This window comes from Vombatus ursinus, unplaced genomic scaffold, assembly GCF_900497805.2.
Source record: "Vombatus ursinus unplaced genomic scaffold, bare-nosed wombat genome assembly UNPS02014601.1, whole genome shotgun sequence".
In the NCBI taxonomy this organism is placed as follows: domain Eukaryota; kingdom Metazoa; phylum Chordata; class Mammalia; order Diprotodontia; family Vombatidae; genus Vombatus; species Vombatus ursinus.
In genome coordinates, this window is record NW_020954379.1 from 365485 (window position 1) to 384919 (window position 19435).

Genomic DNA, 19435 nt, shown 5'->3' on the forward strand with positions numbered 1-19435 from the left:
GTTCTGTTGCATCAGGGTGAGAGAGGAGTATGGTCCAGCACAGGCTACCAGCACAAACTGGGCCCTAGCAAACCTGGAGCAGGCTTTACGGCAATTGAATCAGTGGCAGCAGTGGCAGTTTCCAGACCTCTCAGCCTGCAGACACCAAAGACAACTTCGAAGGTCAGCAGGAAAGGTTCGTCACACCAGGGTGAAAGTGGAACGTAGCCTAGCACAGACTGCACCAGCACAGCCCCGGCCCCACCAGCATAGCCCCACTCCAGCAACAGCCACAGCAGGGGCTTCCAGAGCGCTCAGCCCATAGACAGTAAAGGGGTCGAACAATTCAGAAGAAGATTACAGGGTCTCTTTACTAGCATTGAGGCAGGACTCTGTTGTTTTGCCCGTACTTGGATTCGGGTTGCAGTCCTGGGTGGCAGTCTCAGGGCAAGGAGGAACATTAGCGTACCAGAGCTTGTGGCCACAGTAGAAAGAGGACCTTCCTCACAATTCCAGGGCTTGTGGTCACTCAAAGACCAGGGCACAGGCCAAGAGAGTAATAAAAACATCTCCTTAGATCATACCACCTTGGAAGAACTGAAACCTTACAAGTCCCTAGAAGTATCTCTGAAAACAACTCCACAAAATCGTTGAAGCTTGAGACAGTTTACCCTCCAACCTGGAAGCAGAGCTCTACCTTAAGAAAGACTTAAAAGTCAATTATTAAGCTGGGGAAATGAATAAACAATGGGGGAAAATTCACTATATAAAGTTATCATGGTGACAAGGAAGATCAAAACACACACTCAGAAGAAGACTACAAAGTCAAAGTTCCTACATCCAAAGCCTCCAAGAAAAATATGAATTGGTCTCAGGCCATGGAAGAGCTCAAAAAGGATTTTGAAAATCAGGTAAGAGAGGTAGAGGAAAAATTAAGAAGAGAAATGAGAGTGGTGCAAGAAAATCATGAGGAAAGGGTCAACAGCTTGTTAAGGAGACATAAAAACATTACTGAAGAAAATAACACCTTAAAAAACAGACTAGGTCAAATGGCAAAAGAAGTGCAAAAAGCCAATGAGGAGAAGAATGCCTTAAAAAGAAGAATTAACGAAATAGAAAAGGAGGTCCAAAGCTCACTGATGAAAATAATTCCTTAAAAATTAAAATGGAGCAAATGGAAGCTAATGACTTTATAAGAAATTAAGAAACAATAAAACAAAACCAAAAGAAAGGAAAAAAAGAAGACAATGTGAAATATCTCATTGGAAAAAAACCTGACCTAGAAAATAGATCCAGGAGAGATAATTTTTAAATTGTGGGACTACCTGAAAGCCATGATCCAAAAAGAGCTTAGACATCATCTTTCAAGAAATTATCAAGGAAAACTGTTTTGATATTCTAGAACCAGAGGCTAAAATAGAAATTGAAAGAATCCACCAATCACCTTCTGAAAGAGATCCCAAAATGAAAACTCCCAGGAATGTTATAGACAAACCCCGGAGTTCTCAAGTTAAGGAGAAAATACTGCAAGCAGTCAGAAAGAAACAATTCATGTAAGGTGGAGCCAAAGTCAAGATAACACAAGATTTAGCACTTACTACACTAAAGGATTTGAGGGCTTGGAATATGATATTCTGAAATGCAAAGGGGCTGGGATTACAACCAAGAATCACCTACTCAGCAAAACTGAGTATAATCTTTCAGGGGGAAAATGTTTATTTAATGAGATAGAGGACTTTCAAACATTCTTGATGAAAAGACCAGAGCTGAATAGAAGATCTAACTTTCAAATATAAGACTCAAGAGAAGCATAACAAGGTAAACAGGAAAGGAAAACTATAAAGTACTTAATAAGTTTAAACAGTTTATACTCCTACATAGGAAGTTGATATTTGTAACTCATAAGACCTCTCTCATTATTAAGGTAGCTAGGAGTATGTATAGACAGAAGGCACAGATGTGAGTTGAGTATAAAGGGAAGTTATCTAAAAAAAATAAAATTAAGGGGTGAGAGAAAAGTACTGAGAAAAAGAAAAAGGGAGAAGTAGAATGGGGTAAATTACCTTACATAAAAGAGAAAAGAAAAAGCTTTGACAATGGAGGAGAAGAGGAAGGAAAGTGAGTGAACCTCAGTCTCATCAGAATTGGCTCAAACAATAACATATACATTCAATTGGGTATAGAAATCTATCTTACCCTACAGGAAAGTAGGAAAGAAAGGGGATAACAGAAAGGGGTGGGGGTGGTGATAGAAGGGAGGACAGATTGGGAGAGGAAGTAGCCATAAGAAAAATACTTCTGAGGAGGGAGGAGGTGAAAAGAGAAGAGAATAGAATAAATGAGGGTGGCAGAATAGGAAGGAAGGAAATACAGTTAGCAATAGTAACTGTGAAAAAAATTTTGAAGCAAGTTTCTCTGATAAAGGCCTCATTTCTCAAACATATAGGGAACTGAGTCAAATTTATAAAAATAAAAATCATTCCCCAATTGATAAATGATCAAAAGATATAATAAGTTTAATTGGAGAATACAATCATTTTGATTGGAGAAAGGCAAATCAAAACAATTCTGAGGTACCACCTCATACCTATTAAACTGGTTAAACTGACAGAAAAGGAAAATGACAAATGTTGGAGAGGATGTGGGAAAAATGAGACATTAATGCACTGTTGGTGGAGTTGTGAACCGATTCAACCATTCTATAGAACAATTTGGAACTATGCCCAAAAGGTTACAAAACCAAGCAATTACCACTACTAGGTCTGTATCCCAAAAGAGATAGAAAACAAAAAGGAAAAGGACCTATACTTGCAAAAAATATTTATAGCAGCTCTTTTTTGGAAGCAAAGAATTAGATATTGAGGGGATGTCTGTCAATTGGGGAATGGCTGAACAAGTTGTGGTATGTGATTATTATGGAATACTATTGTACTCTAAGAAATAATGAGCAGGATGCTCCCAGAAAAACCTGGAAAGACTTGCATGAGCTGATGCAAAGTGAAATATGCTGTATACAAAGTAACAGAAATATTGTAAGATGATTAGCTGTGAATAACTTAGCTATTCTCAGCGATACAGTGATCCAAGACAACTCTGAAGGACTTATGATGAAAAATGCTATCCATTCCCAGAGAAAGAACTGATGGTGTCTGAATACAGATTGAAGTATACTTTTTTTAACTTTATTTTTCTTAAGGTTTTTTTGGTCTATGTTTTCTTTCATAACATGACTATTATCAATATGTTTTGCATTACTACACATGTATAACCTATATTTAAAATAAAACAAAATGAAGAAGCAATTGAACTTAGTGACTTTTTAAAAAAAAAAATCGTTTAAGCCTGCCATGGTTCTGCCTACCTTTAAATTCATTATCACAAGTTTTGAATAGAACTGAGTATGGCTTCCAAGCCAAAGGGGACTGATACCAATACAATATATTTATCATTTGATGAACACTAGGTGATTTCAAGTGAAATGGTTTTACTGAGCAACACATTAGACATTTCTGTCATGGAAACTTTCTCCAGTAACATCAAATCAAAAATAATTTATTAAATTCCTACTATGTGCCAGTTCTAAGTTCTGGTGATACAGAAAGTTAAAAAAAAAAACAGTCCCTGTTCTCAAGGAGCTCACAGCCTCCTGATGTGTCTATTTTATACCTCTAGATATCAAAATGACAGTTGGACTCAATTATGGCAGTGGATTATGGCAATACTTACAAATACCCTGGTTCTTTCCAGGCAAAATACATTGACCATAAGGCTATCAAGAAGAAGAAAGCTGAAGCTATGCCTAACTGACTAGCATCTTGGAGTTAAAAAATAATGACAACACATTTAGAACAGTAACACCTCCATTATACCAGTCTTAATATGTATCTTTAGTATGATGACATATAAATAAATGGATCTGGAAAGTGTCCAAACAAAGAACTATGTAATGTTAATAAAATGTGGAGTTTATCACCCCAAGACATCTATAGAAAGATAAACAGCTCATTGTCAGAAAAGAAAAAGATGATTCATAGATATTTCATAAAACATAATAAATAGGTCAAAATGTATATAAATGCTATTAGGACAAACAAACCTTAATTCACAAAATAATAGTAAAGACCAACAACGGACATGTGCCACCGAATTTGTCAGACATAACTAAAAACAGTTTATACAGAGGCTATGAAATGGCAAAGATCCGAGAAGTCAATCAAAAGGTAAATGACAACTATGTGAATTCAACCAACATTGTGTTGGCAATGATATGTTCAACAAATGGCTGAGGTTTGTGTATTTGTTTCCAGAAATGGAGGTGTTTATGACCGTAATTCATGATCAGGTCATTGCCACAAGAAATTATAAAAAGGTTATCCCTAAGGACCCTTGGCTTATTGATGGAAGCAGATGATGCAAAGAAATGGAAGAAAAAGAACGCCACATTGCTAAAGGCTGAAAAAATTCAACATCTCCCGGCTTCTTAGAGAGATATGGTCAGATGGTTAGAATTATATACCAAAAGCTTGCTATCTTTTATAAATGAAAAGATGATCAATCTCTCTGTTAAAAATACAAAGTCCAAAATATCCTTGAGAATTTAGTAAACTTTTTTTTTGGTGAGGCAATTGGGGTTAAGTGACTTGCCCAGAGTCACACAGCTAGTGATTGTTATGTGTCTGAGACCGGATTTTAACTCAGGTCCTCTTGAATCCAGGACCAATGCTCTATCCACTGCACCACTTAGCTGCCCCAGAATTTAGTCAACTTTTAAAATGATGGCATTCCTACAACCAAAATTATTGCTCACAACCACCCACATATAAGACTCACACATCACCTAAATCCAACTCTGGATTTCTGCTTCAACCCACCTCTTTTAGTTCTATTCAGACACTGAATGAAGCTGGATGAAATCATGTAAACTTACTACCATAGGTATTCCAAGCCTTCTCTTCTCTCTTCATGCCGCAAGGCACTCCCGCCCCCTACCCTTTCAACCAAGGATCCCATTTCATACTTTGCCAAGTAAATCAAAACCATTTGCTCCAAGCTTTCCCTTCTCTTATTTAATGGCTGCACGTAAGCCCCCTCTTAATCCGGAGACTTTAATCCAGTCTCTAATAAAGAGGTGAATCTTATCCTCACTAAGAACAACTCTTCTACATATACTCTGGATTCTATCTCCTTGCATTATTCAGCAGATTACCCGCAGCCCACCCCACTTTCTGATCTTCAATATCTCATTGTCTTCTGGTTCCTTCCTTGCTGCCTACAAACATGCCCACCTCCCTCATCCCGAAAAGCCTTTACTTGATCCAGCGTGCACATTATTAGCTAAGGTTCATAATACATTCCATCACTTTCTCAAATTCTTTGAAAAGGACCTTTACACTCATTGCCTCCAATTCTTTTCCTACCAGTCTCTTCTAAACCCTCTGCAACCTTAAGCTTCTGACTTCATCATTCAAGGAAGAGTAGACTCCCCAAAGTTTCCAATGATCTCTTAATTGTCAAATCTGATGGTCTCTTCTCAGTCCTCAGACTTCTTGACTTTTCTATAGACTGATGCTGTTGATCAGCCTCTTCTCCTGGGTACTCTTTCCTCCTGATTCTCCTCCTACCTGGATGACAACTCCTTCTCAGTCTCCTATGCTGAGAAGTTACAACAAAGGTACAAGACAAAGTCATTGCTACCAGAATTTACAGAACGGCTATCCTTGAGGAGCTGACATCTCAATACATTTATTCATTTCCCCAAAAAAGTCAGTCATTGAATTTACCTGCATAATATGTGACTAGTAGAATATTAAACATAGAAGAATAATAACAGGAAAGTGCTTTGTCCCAGAAATCTCTCTATGAACTCTCTCAAAAAAGAATGAGAAGAAAAAGATAGTATGTGCTTATGGAATGAACAATAAAAACTATAATAACAATCCCTTGCATTTGTATAGTGCCTTATGCTTTATAAAGTACATTCACCTATAATATTTCATTTTACTTTTAAAACTACCCAATAAGGAAGATAGGGCAATATTATTTATCTGCTCAGGATCACCTGGTCAATAAGTGTCTGAAGCTGGATTTGAACTCATGAAAATGTCTTCCTAAGTCCAAGCCCAGTGCTCTATCCACTGTGCCACCTAGTTGCCTATCCTGGCTAGCAGGAAGAACACTAAATTTGAAGTTAAAAGATCCAGATTTTAGTCTGTCTTCTACTTACTACTACTTCTGCCTTTGGACAAATCACTTCTCCTCTCTTTGCCTCAGATTCTCTACCAGTAAAATTCATATAAAAAAGATACTTTATCGACAGACAAATTCAGTAAGAATCAATGCTATGATATGGTAGCTACAAAAGTTACTGTGCTCTTGGGCTACATTAAGAGAGGCCTAATACCCAGAACTAGGGGAACAGAAAGTGCTTCTATATTCTACACTGACCAGATCACATCAAGAGCAGTTCTGGGAACCACATTTTAGGTAAAACATGGACAGTGAGTGTTCATGGATGGTTAAGTGCTTGGAGATCATGACACAAAGGCCTCAATTGAAGGAAATAGAGACATTTAGCCTGGAGGAAAAAAATACTTGGAATAGAAAGAAAAAAAGAATACTTGAGACAAGGAAATGATATCTATTTGCAAGTATTTGAAGGGCTATCTATCTGGTAGAAGAGAAATTAGATTGTTATGCTTAGTCCCACATAGAACTAGGAATAATGGGTGAAATTAGCAGACAGGCAAGCTTAGGCTTAAAATAAGGAAAACTTACTAACATTCAGAGCTATCCAAAAGGGGAATTGGCTAGGGAATATCCCTAGGAGGTTGTCAGTTCCCCCACAACTAGAGGTCTTCAAAGGCTCAATGACCACTGGTCAGCAGTGTAATGGAGAGAATTCTTATTCAGGTAGAGATTGGGCTAAATGTCCTCTGAGGTTCCTTTCAGGTCTGAATATCACAGGAATCTCAAATTTTATGATTAGATGATTTTCATGGTTCTGATTAGCCCTACTTCTATGAGCTTATGACACTTTGACTAGTCTCTTAGGTTCCTTCCAGCACTAACATTCAATGATTCTACTCATCATGGCTGAGAGGAATTGGGGAAAGGACTCTTAGTATACTTCCATGGCCCACAGGGGACTTAGTAAAACTAAAAGTAGGTCATAGTGATACAGGCCCTATTACCATGTGCCCACTTCCCTTTTTAAAAAGACTCAGATAACTGGAAGGCCTCCTAAAGAGAGGACAAAGTGCCATTGAGAGAAAAGAGGTAGGGCGGGGAAACAGTCTTTTTACTTGCTCAGCAAGAATGATGGGGGATTAGGGGCCCCAAGCAGAGGAACCACACAAGTTGTGGTTTCCCAATCTGCTTCAGAGTTTTAAAAATCTAGTCGCTGTCATCGCAGGTGCAGGGAGATAGCTGAGACTTTCAAGGCCAAGAGATAAACATAAGGATTCTGCCCTATTCATTAAATTTGGTGACATAACTCAGTCCTCAACTTTGTTCTGCGGAAATTGAAGTATAAAGAGAAGTGATCCTGTTTGAACACCTTAATTTAATTCAGTTGAACAGACCTTTATTATGGATCCACCATTTTGGTACTTTATCTCCATTTGGTACTAGTCTTCACTTACTCTACAATCCAGCCAAACTAGCTGATTCACTCCTCCCCGCACACGTCTTGTGTTTCCTCACTTCCATGACTGCTCATGCTATTCCTTACAGCAGGAGTGCCCGTCAGCCACTTCCAGATGTTCAGTTCATGCCTACAGATTGACTCACAGAATGTTGCTGTTGAAGGGAGATTAGATTTATCTAATTTAACCTCCTTAAGTCTCAGACGAGGAAATAGATGAGGTTAAGTGACTTGTTTGTGGTCATATAGTACTTACTGGCAAAGCCGGGACTTTAACCCAGTTCTTCTGACTCCAAACCAATGTTGTTTAGACTAGGTCACACCAAAGCCCAATTCAAATGCCACCTCCTATAGGAAACCTTCTTGGATCTCCCAAGCCCTAGGTTAGTAATGACCTTTTCCACCTTGGGCAGACCTCACATAGCACTTTGTATCTTCTTACACTTTAATCATGTGTTATTTTATATTGAGCCACTTGTGTGAGCTATATCATCCTGACAGACTGTAAGCTTCAAGAGGGATTGGACCATGACTTACCCAAAAGGCTGAATAGATGCCGTCTGACTCTACAGAAGAGGAAAGTGTTCAGTGGTCAGGGATCTGATCTCGAGCTACTTCAGGGGGGCTTGTTGGTTTTCTATGCCTAATCAGAAGGGTGCCTCCCCTAGCCATGTTCCCACCAAACCTTGACCTCTATGAGTTGCCTTGAGTTTCAATATCAGGTAAAGCATCCTTCTGGGGAAATGGCTAATAGCAGGACCTATCTGGTGCAGTAAGGGTCAGGACCTGGACATGAGTTAGGAAGAGGTTCACTATAACATAAGGCTCACAAATGAATAGGTCAAAGTGAAGAGTTTAGGGTAGCAGCATTCCAGAGACCATGGTGGTCCAGCGAAACCAGAAGATAGAGGAGACAAAAATAGGAAGGAGGAAACAAGGTGAACAAAGGTCAGAAATCAGAAAGGGCAGGTTTGTCAGAAGGTGTAACCCCAAAGGCTAGAACTCAACTAAGTAAGTCTGGTCCTAGGAGAGATATTGTTTGCCATCTGTCCTCTTACATTTCAGTTCAATGAAAGCATTTATTAAGACCTACTATGTGCAAAGCACTATGCCAAGCAAAAAAAGATACAAAGACAAAAAAAAAATCTGCCCTGAGGGAGCTTACATTTTACTGGAGACAAAGCCTTTCCTGAGTCTTCTCTCCCCACCATCAACAAAAACTTTTGCCCATTCTATTAAAAAAATACTTTGGTGTGTGTGTGTGTGTGTGTGTGTGTGTGTGTGTGTGTGTGTGTGAGTGTGTGTGTGTAGAATGTAAGCTCCTTGGGGGCAGAAACTATGACATTTATTATTGTTTCCCCAGTGTCTATCTACCACACAGTAAGCACTTAATAAATGCTTGTTGCGTTATGCAGGCAGGTAAATTCAAGATGATTTAAGGAGAGAGAAAAAACCCTAGCAAGTTTGTTGTTGTTTAGCTGTTTTCAATCATGTCTGACTCTTCATGACCCATCTTGGGGTTTTCTTGGCAAAGATAGTGGAGTGGTTTAACATTTTCTTCTCCACCTCATTTTACAGATGAGGAAACTGAGGCAAACAGGTTAAATGACTTGCCCAGGGTCACACAGCTCATGTCCATAGCCAGATTTGAACTTAGTTCTTCCTGATTCGAGGCCCAGCATTTTATCCACTGCACCACCTAGCTGCCCCTCTAACAAATAGAGGGATCAGGAAAGACTTTCCTTAGGAGGTGCCACCTTACTTCCTAAGTAGAAAATGAACATAATATTTGAGCCATACAGGTATGAGGGAAGCATTTGCTGATGATTAGGGAAAGGAGCCAGGGAATAGCAGTCACAAGTAGGTTTCCAGTATAGAGGCCATTCCCCTCATGTCTCAATGATATCTGTTCATGTGATCTGTCTATATTATATTCTTCACCTGCCTTCCAGAAACCTACATTTTCAGTAGGTAATGATGCACATTCCAACATCCACATGGTATTCAGAACACACCTAAACCCCTCCAACCAATGGGGGTTATTTTCAAAGGTCGCTTTTTTCATGTGGGCTGTCTTTGTAATTTGGGGTTCTCTTAGTCTCCTTCCATTTTGTCCCATCAGACAACACAGGAATTCTAAGTTCCTGGACAGAGATGTGAAGGTCTCTGGAGTCTTCCCCCAGCATTCCCTCCCGAACCCATCCCTGCATTCCTCCCATTGAGCACCTTTGGGAAGGCAAGAAATAGGAGTGACTAAGACTGCCCTCTGCTAGTTAGCCTTCAGGACTAAAGGGAAGTGAAGGAACTCTCATTTTCCTCCCCAGCTTAAGGGGAGGGGATTTTGTAACTAAGAACTCCCCTCCTACAGCTGTTTTCTTTTTCATATACATTTTCTCAACAAATTTGTTCTTTTTCTTCTCCATTTTTTTAATTTGAAGAGTGAATGAATAGGAGTATCAGTAATTTTTTCCAGTAATTTGAGGGTTCGATCTCTCTGTCTCTATCTTTCTCTCTTTTTTCTCATTCTCTCACCCTCTTTATCCCTCTCTCTCTCAATGAAATGCTTAGAAATAAACAGAGCAACACTATGTACTGATCACAAAGCTTCTCTTTCTGCATCACTCATGTAAGTAATTAGAATGCCCAACTTGTCTCCTAATGCTGAAAACAGCTATGTTTTAGGGAGACGTCCAATGATAGCTTCTTGATTTGAAGTGACTTAGAAAGGGACCTTGAATCTCTTAGGACACCCAAATGACTGAAAAGAGATATCTCCTCTTGATTCCATTAAGCGGTGCCTAAATCCTATCTCTTAACTCCTAGAAAATCAAACATTCAGGAGAGCTCCTTTGTGATGCGAGCCAGACGTCCCTCTAGAATGTTTCTTTGTAGAGTGGTCTTCCTCACCCCATCTCTTATTTGGGAGTTTTTAAAAGCTCCATTCCTGTTCCCCTATAATTTCTAGTTTATAACCTAATGTATCGGGGGAGGGGGGGAGGGGACATGAGTGGATACTTAATTTGATGCGATGTGCTTCACTAATTCATTAATGGAGTTGATCAGCAGTAATATATTCAGCTATTATGGGTCATATATTACTAATATCAATGCCTGTATGAGTCACTAAAAAGAGTTGATTTATATTGAAAATTAGAGACGGGGGCAAGCCGTGATGGCAATAATAGTGATATTAGTGATATTAACTGGCATCTCAATAATAATAATAATATTTACATAACAATAATAATGGATAATATTTATGTAGCACTTTAAAGTTGACAAAATAATTTATATACATTAACTAATTTGGATTTCACAATAATCCTGTGAGCTATACTAGAGCTATTATTGTCCCCACTTCATAGATGGGAAACTGAGACTCAAAGTTTAAATGATTGACTTAGGGATAGGCATTCCATGCAGTACGGTAAAGATTTTGAGAGACTGTCTCCATAATAATTTGAGGATTGCTGTTCAAGAAAAGAACTATGGTGTATTGAAAAGAGAAAAAGCTCTGGGCTTATGGTCAGTCTCTTCATTATCACTTCATTATTCACTTCATTAATCACTATGGGACTTTGAACAAAGTGGAATTCCACTCCTACAAGCCTCAGTTTCCTTGTGTACAAAATAGAGTAATACCTACAAGAGAGTAATCAAATGAAAATCCAATGAGATACTGCTTCTAAAGTGCATTGTAAATATGAAGCACTACATAAATGCATTTCTTTTTTGCTATTATTTTATTCTTGTTATTGTCATTAATAAGTATAATGGAACTTTATGGCGATTGAGCCTTTTTCGTAATGGTACTCAAAGCTCTTCTTTGAGGTTCTTGTCTCTTTCCCAGGTTTGTGGCATTGGGTTGGTGCTAGCCATGTCCTTCCCTGGGCATTGAAGAGGGAGACTCCCTCTCACCCTCTTGCCTCATTGTTCTAAGTGGTAAGCCATACAGAGACACATAACCACCCAGGCCTTACTGCAGCCACCCTCCTAGCATGAACTTCAGGAGATGGACATGGTACTTCAAGGGGAACAGGATGGAAAGAGGAAGGTAAGAGAGAAAAGGAGCAATACAGTGCCTTCGGAGAATATAATATTACTGTGTGCTACTTCAGTAGCTTTCTTCCCAACTCCCTTCCCAACATTTCCTCAGTTCTTTTCTAGAGCTAGAAAGTACACATATTATTATGCAATCACTAGAACCGTTAGCCAGTGTGGGGAAAGCATGAGCAACTTGTCTCAATGTAGCTTTTCAGATGAACCACTCTGGTCCCCATCAATGGTGGCAAGGGAGAAAAGAAGGATCAGAGCTAGGCTTAGTATCTCCTTACCATGCCAGACCTCATGATTCAAGTATTGCTGACCATTTCATAACTAGGGAAACCAAGGACTTGAAATAAGCAGACAGGGGCAGGTAGATGGCACAGTGGATAAAGCACTGGCTCTGGAGTCAGGAGGTCCTGAGTTCAAATCCAGCCTCAGATACTTGATACTTACTATCTGTGTGACCCTAGGCAAGTCACTTAACCCCAACTGCCTTGCCAAAAACAAAGAAGCAGAGACCAAATAACCTTTGAATTCCTTTCTCTGAGCAGAGGGCACATTTTACATGGTCCTCCATAAAGAGACAGCACCAGCTTTTTAACACAAGGCATCAGGGTGGTACCACGGGTAGAGTGCTGGACTTGAGTCAGGAAGACCCAGGTCCAAATCCTGCCTCAAATATTTATTAGTCGTGTGTCTATGGGCAAGTCACTTAACCTCTCTTGGTCCCACTTTCCTTATCTGTAAAAAGGAAATATGAAGGGAAATACACCTTGCAAGGTTGCCGTGAGGAGTAAATGAGATAACATATGTAAAGTATGTAAAATGCTTTGCAAACCTTAAATTACTATGGAAAGGCTAGTTATTATTATTATTATTATTATTATTATTATTATTATTATTATTATTATTACCAATTATTGGGCAGCATTGGACTAAATTTCCTAAGATACCTTGTGGTCCTTGTCTCTCTCAATGGTCTGCCAGTTATCATAAGAGAAACTTGGAAAGTCCAATATTCTGAATTTTCTTCTGTATTTTTTATGTGCAGAGGCCAAAATATACTGTCTCATAGCATAGTTGGCTGCCTGGTACAGACAGAAAGTGAGAGAGACAGAGACAGAGACAGAGAGAGAGACAGAGAGAGATAGAGAGAAACACAGTCGGAGAGACAGACAGACAGACTGACAGAGACAGAAAGACAGAGAGAGGGGGGGGGGGGGGGGGAGAGGGAGAGAGAGAGAGAGAGAGAGAGAGAGAGAGAGAGAGAGAGAGAGAGAGAGAGAGAGATTTCCTCTTCTGTGAAATGGGGGCAGTAATACCACCTGCCTTTCAGAAGTACTGTGAGGATGAAATGAGATATTTGTAAATCACTTGCAAACCCTAAAGTACTATATAAATGCGAGCCATTATAAGTATCATTACTAAGTTGCAAAGGGATTAGTAAGTTGCCAGCTATTAAAACTGTAGGTGTCTAAAAGCAGAATGAGAAATCCTCTCCCATCCTGGAGGTCTTCAAGCAAAGGATGGTGACTTCCTGATGGAGGACACTGTAGAGTAAGCTGGTGTCCAGATATGAGTTACACTGTCTCTCTTTGAAGTCCCTTACCAGTCTCAGACTGTGACTGTGCTTCTCTGGCTTGGCCAACAGATCTCAGAGATACCTTGCAGCTCTAACATTCTGTGATTCTAAGATTTTAACTGTCTCCTGAGGATAGCCTGCGACCTCTCTAGATGATGCCTTCTTCCATGTGGCTATCCCTTTCATTTCCACAAAATTTTCTAGTTCCCAGACCATTTTCATACCCATTATCTTATTTTGCTCTCCAAATAGTCCTGTAAGGAAGGCAGAGCAGAGATTATTGTCCCCATTTTAGAGAAGAAGAAACCAAGGCCCCAAAAGCTAGGTGATGCAAAAGATCATCCACCTACTAAATGACCATACCACAAATAAGCATGACAGTTAACATTTAGGTAGGCACTTAGAGGTTTATAAAGTACTTTTTCATTCATTATTTCTTTTGATCCTAAAAACAAAAAAAAATCCTATAAGAAATGCCCATAGCTGTTATTATCACATTTCTTTGCTGTTATTATCCTACATCCCATATCCCAACTGGGGACACTAAGGCTCAGGGAGATTAAGTGAATTACTCTTGGTTACATAGGTAGGAAGCACGAGAGACATTAGAACTCAGCTCTTGGTCCCAAGTCCTGGGCTCTTTCATAAATAAATCAATGGATCTGTGAACTTTTCCAGAGGTCATACAGCAACAATAAAGAATAACAATTGGACAGCCTGAATGTTGCATGGGACACTTTCCCCCTGTAATGCTAACATACATAAAGGAAGGCTTCCAGCACATTGGGTTGGGTGCTCTTTCATGTCTAACCTCTTGCTGCAACTGAAACCACTGACCCTTGGCATTAAAGTTGTCATAGCAAGTTCTCTGCATTTCAACATGTTTTTCTCAATTGTTTCTGTACCTTCCCTAAAGCAATGAAATGCTACAGGTAGATGGAAGCTGAAATATTTCATTTCCTAAAATTCATTTTAGAAACAATAACCACAAAGGGACCTCTCTTATTCTTCTCATCTCCCCTTAACAAATGAATCTGGCAATATGCTCTGTGACCTTTGGCTTCAGATTGTTGGATAGTGGCAAAGTACCATGAGGTGACTGTTTTTCAGAGCAAAACATGGAACCCAGGTGTTCTGCCGAGAGGATAGACAGGTTGGGTGTGTTTAGATGTCAAAAGAGTATCTAACCACACAAATGCTGACATGCCTTTCAGTGCTTTGCTTTAATAAAATCATGTTTTAATAAAAATTTGGGGGAGGGAGCGAAAAAGGCCCCAAGATATTCAGTTCATCCCCCAATCTTTAGGCAGGATGACTTAAATTCTTCTATATCCATGAGTATTTAGGTCATTATGGAATGAATGGATTAATGAATGAATGATAAAGCATTTATTGAACATTTACAATGTTTCAGGCCTGGGAAGGCATAAGGGGGGCAAATCAAACCAAGAGACAATTGATTGACACATCCTCTCTACCAATGGTAGCATTGATTTAATTACTCTTCCCTCAGTTGCAAGGGAAGGGAAGGGAGAGGTACCCTCAAGTAATATGGAATGAAGATGACAAGAGAGATCAGTGGTAGGTCTGGGTCAGCTAGATATGAAGGTCTCAACATTCCACTACCTCCTTTAATATTCCCTTTGTAAAATGATCTTGGAGCATAAGGAATCCTAGTCGTTTCTGAGGGTTAACTTCCTGAGGAATTTCTGCCCATGTACTAGATCCAAATATAAGACCCCCACTTTCAGCCCCACATTCAGCAGTAACAGTTTTTGGAAAAATAGAAGTTCTCCCAAAACACATCTGTATACAGATGTGAGAAATAGCCATTCAATGACCTTAAAACTCCCCTGAGTTCCTAAGTGGGCTACCCTTGATCTTTTCTTCATTACTAAGCACCGTTTCTTCCTCCATTCAATATTTATTAATATGAAAAGGAAGACGAAGGTAGGAAGGGAAAGAAGAGGACTTGAGCAAATGTAATGAACAAAGGGAACAGGGATTATAAAATGTATTCATTTAATTTGAAAACACTTATTAAGCACCTATATGGTGCTAAGCCCAGTACAAGGTGCTGGGGAAAAACAAAATCAAGATAAGATAAGGTTCCCTCATAGAACTTCCAATGTAGTAAAGAAGTCAGACACAGACATAGACAATTATAATACATAATGTTGAATGATAAAGGGAAAGGAAAGGAATAAGCATTGATTAAGTGCCTACTTACTGTATGCCAGGTATTTTGCTAAGCACTAGGGATACAAAAAGAGGCAATAAAAAGATCAATGCATAAAAGAAATTAATCTATGAGGTCCAAAAGGGTGATCATCACTGATGGATGATGGGACAGTCAATGAAAGCTTTCTGGGGAAGGTGGCATTTGAGTTGGGCTTTGAAGGACAGGTGGAAATTCAACAAAAGAGAGTAAGAGATGATATTTAAAGCATATAGCATAGCATGGGCAAAAGCCCTGAGATAAGAAATACCAAGTCATATTTGGGGGTTAGAAAGCAACCCAGTTTGTCTAAAGCATTCTATACAGGAGAGGGGAGAAAAATGAATATAACTGGCACGGAAGAGAGGTGTCAAATTTTGTGAAGGGCCTTGAATATCAGACAAGAATGTCTCATGGAGATGGACCTGCATTTTCCAAGGCTTTGTCAGTCATCCAGAAAAAACAGAGAGTGTTACAAGTCCTCCTCCCAAGGCATCTCTGCTCCAGCCAAACTAGCCTTCTCTCTGGTCTCCACCCATCCTGTAGGCTTACCCCCTCTTGGATTCTGAAGAGCTGGTATTGAGCCCCAATTCTGACATTTACGACCTTTGTTATGCTGGGCAAATCATTTCATGTCTCTGAACCTCAGTTTCCCCATCTGTCAGATGAGGAACAATGATACCCATGATACGTAACTCAAGGAATGTGAGTAAAGTGATTTATAACCTTAAAGCAATAAAGGAATGTGAACTGTCATACAATGGGAGGATTACAGCTTTAGAGCTACAAAGGGGTCTTAGGGTCCTACTAGGCCAAACTTCTCAGTTTATAGATGAGGAAACTGAAACCTACCCAAGAAGGAAAAGTGACTTGTCTAATTTCACACAGGTAGTGTCAATGATGGGATTTTAATCCAGAGCCTCCAACTCCAGAGACAAGGTTTTCATTGATATTGTTGCTATAAATATTATTATTACTAACCCTGGAATTTCTGCCCTCCCTCTCTAGATTTATTGAAGTTTTCACCGTCTTTAAAGTTCAGCTCAGATGCTAAGCAAAGCACAAGTCCGACTCCATACATTCTTCAAGGGCCACTTTGGCCAAGTCCAGAGAGGTTCATCAATAGATGGCCAGCCACCAAAGGATAGTTTTTGGGGTTGGGGCATGCACAGCAACTCACAATGATCATCTACTAATTCATGGAGGGAGTTGTGATCTATGGAAAAGGGAAAAATAAATCAGAAGAAGGAGTGTCCTCTGTTAGGAAACCAAGGTAGCTCAGTACACTGGAAAGCACACTTTAAGGAGAGAACATTCTAGGAATAGGAGTGCCTGGGCACATCACTTCACTAGAAGGATGGCCCATGGGTCTCCTTCCATCTCTAGGTTTATGATCCTATGATTCTCTCAACAATTAAATCATGGGTCTTCTTGAGTTTCAGTACAAAATAAAGAAGTTTGAATATCTTACTGACCCAGAATGATGGTTAATGCAAAGTAATGACAAACCATGATTGACACACTGGATTATGTCCAGAGCTGGAGCTCTTCAATTGGAGACTTGTCAGAGTGATCTGAGGGATACCATTGCTCAGTCAGAGCTTGTACTAGTTGTCCTATGAGGTCCCTTGCAAGTTTACAATTCTATGGTTCTAGAATGTCTAAGTGTTTTTGTGATAAATCAAGTCATATATGCTGTCAAAGTCTGAAAGTCTGTAACAGACAATAGCACACAGGTTACAATTTTTTGCACAGTAGAAGGGAGAAGTGAAGCTTTTAAGATTTGCACAAATCACAAATATTATCTCATTTGATCCCCAAAACAACCCTTGGAGGTAGATACTATTATCCTCATTTTACGGATAAGGAAACTAGACAGACGGGTTAAGTGCCATCTGCAGGGTCACAAATCTAGTAACTGTCTGAGGTCAGATTGAACTCAGGTCTTCCTGACTACAGATCCAGTGCTCTATCCTCTGTACCACTTAGCTGCCTCAAATGGGTAGGGATAAAATTGCAATTATTGGCTGGAGGAAGGGAGATTAGGGTGATTAAAAGTGTATGGAAAGGTTTGAGGAAAGGCACGAAGGCCAGAATGCATGAAACGTAAGGGCAGTTGACAACTAGTATTCTCTGTCCACAGCATTCTCAATTCAATTGTGCAAGGATTTAATAAGCACCTATTGCCAGCAGGGCACCATGGTTAAATGCCAGAAAGAATAAATAAAAATTAAAATAGCCCTTGCCCTCAAGAAGCTTCCATTCTACTAGCAAAGAGTGTGTGAAGCCTTGTTGTGCTGTAGGTCTTGAAACCAGCTCTCTGATTCCAAGAAAAGGAGATAATGAATGTTGAAGCCAGATTATACAAGGTGCCAATCCCATGGCTTCAGGTGGGCCAGGGGGACTGTCATTACTGTTCTTTTTTGCCTAATACTCCACTTGTCTAACCTTCGCTGTCTTTGGTCCTTTTTTAGATTGAACATTTCTGTGGCAGCCATGTTTACATGGGACAACTACACACAGGTAACTGAGTTTATCCTCCTGGGCTTCCCTGGCTCTGTGGGGCTCCATCTGTTCCTCTTTCTGTTGTTCCTGCTGGTCTACTCTTTGACTATCATTGAAAATATCATTATCATCACTCTGATCAGAGTCAACCCTTCGCTTCACAAGCCTATGTACCTCTTCCTCAGTAACCTGTCCTTCCTAGAGTTGTGGTACATCTCTGTCACTGTGCCTAAAATGCTGCTTACCTTCCTGGCACCTGAATTTGGGCGCATTTCCTTCATGGGTTGTATGGCCCAACTCTACTTCTTTCTAGGACTGGCCTGCACTGAGTGTGCACTCTTGGGTGTCATGGCATATGACCGCTATGTAGCTATCTGTAACCCACTCCGCTACCCGGCCATAATGGGCCCTGGTCTCTGTCTCCGTCTGGCCACCAGCTCCTGGCTCAGTGGTTTTACCGTATCGCTAGGAAAGGTCTTTTTCATCTCACGCCTTGGCTACTGTGGACCCAATCTCATGAATCATTTCTTCTGTGACGTGTCCCCACTGCTGAACCTGGCCTGCACCGACATGTCCATGGCCGAGCTCATTGACTTTCTCCTGGCATTGCTCATCCTGATTGTTCCCCTCCTAGTTACCATCTTCTCCTATGTCTCCATCATCTCCACTGTCCTGAAGATCCCCTCTGCCTCAGGCCAACAGAAGGCCTTCTCCACGTGTGCCTCTCACTTGGCTGTAGTGGTCATCTTCTACTCAGCCTCACTCTTCATCTATGCCCGGCCCCGGGCCCTCTACTCTTTTGACTATAATAAGCTGGTGTCAGTAGTCTATACTGTGCTCACCCCACTCCTCAACCCCATTATCTATTGTCTGAGGAACACAGAGGTGAAGGTTGCCCTGAAGAAGACAGTGCAGAGGATGTCACAGAAGATGGACTCTGTCTCCAAGGATTCAGGAGGGCTCAGGGAGTTGTCATCCCACTTCCAGATGACCTGAGTTTGAATCCCACCTCTGTCACTAAGCAGTTCAGTGACTCTTCAACTTCTTTTTTTTTTTTTTGGCTAGGCAATCAGGGTTAAGTGATTTGCCCAGAATCACATAACTAGTGAGTGTTATGTGTCTGAGGCCGAATTTGAACTCAGGTCCTCCTGACTCCAGGGCAGGTGCTTTATCCACTGCACCACCTAGCTGCCCCAACTCTTTAACTTCTAACATCCTCACTCTCCCCATCTCTAAATTAGGGATCAAAATATCTGCAGTTCTTACCTCACAGGGTTCTTGTGAGGCTCAAATGACATGGTATAGAGCACTTTGAGTCCTTCATCAATTAGACAACACTGAGCTTAGCACCAAGTTAGCAAGAATAATAATTAGTTACAATCAGAAACTACCAGATGGTGATTGGAATGAGCTACTCTCCTGTCCCACCTTGCCCCTCCCCCACCATGTGATGGCCTCTCTA

The 19435-nt window shown here is 40.3% G+C and overlaps 1 protein-coding gene across 1 annotated transcript; it reads left to right on the top strand.

Annotated features, from left to right (window-relative positions):
- The first annotated feature begins 17964 nt into the window (after positions 1–17964).
- LOC114042572 (olfactory receptor 6-like) lies at positions 17965–18969 on the top strand. The gene has a single exon (XM_027861254.1). The coding sequence runs from the start codon at positions 17965–17967 to the stop codon at positions 18967–18969; it is 1005 nt and encodes a 334-aa protein (XP_027717055.1).
- The last annotated feature ends 466 nt before the right edge of the window (positions 18970–19435 follow it).

Coding starts and splice junctions, on each gene's coding strand:
- LOC114042572 (XM_027861254.1), top strand. CDS start 17,965: ATGTTTACATGGGACAACTACACACAGGTAACTGAGTTTATCCTCCTG.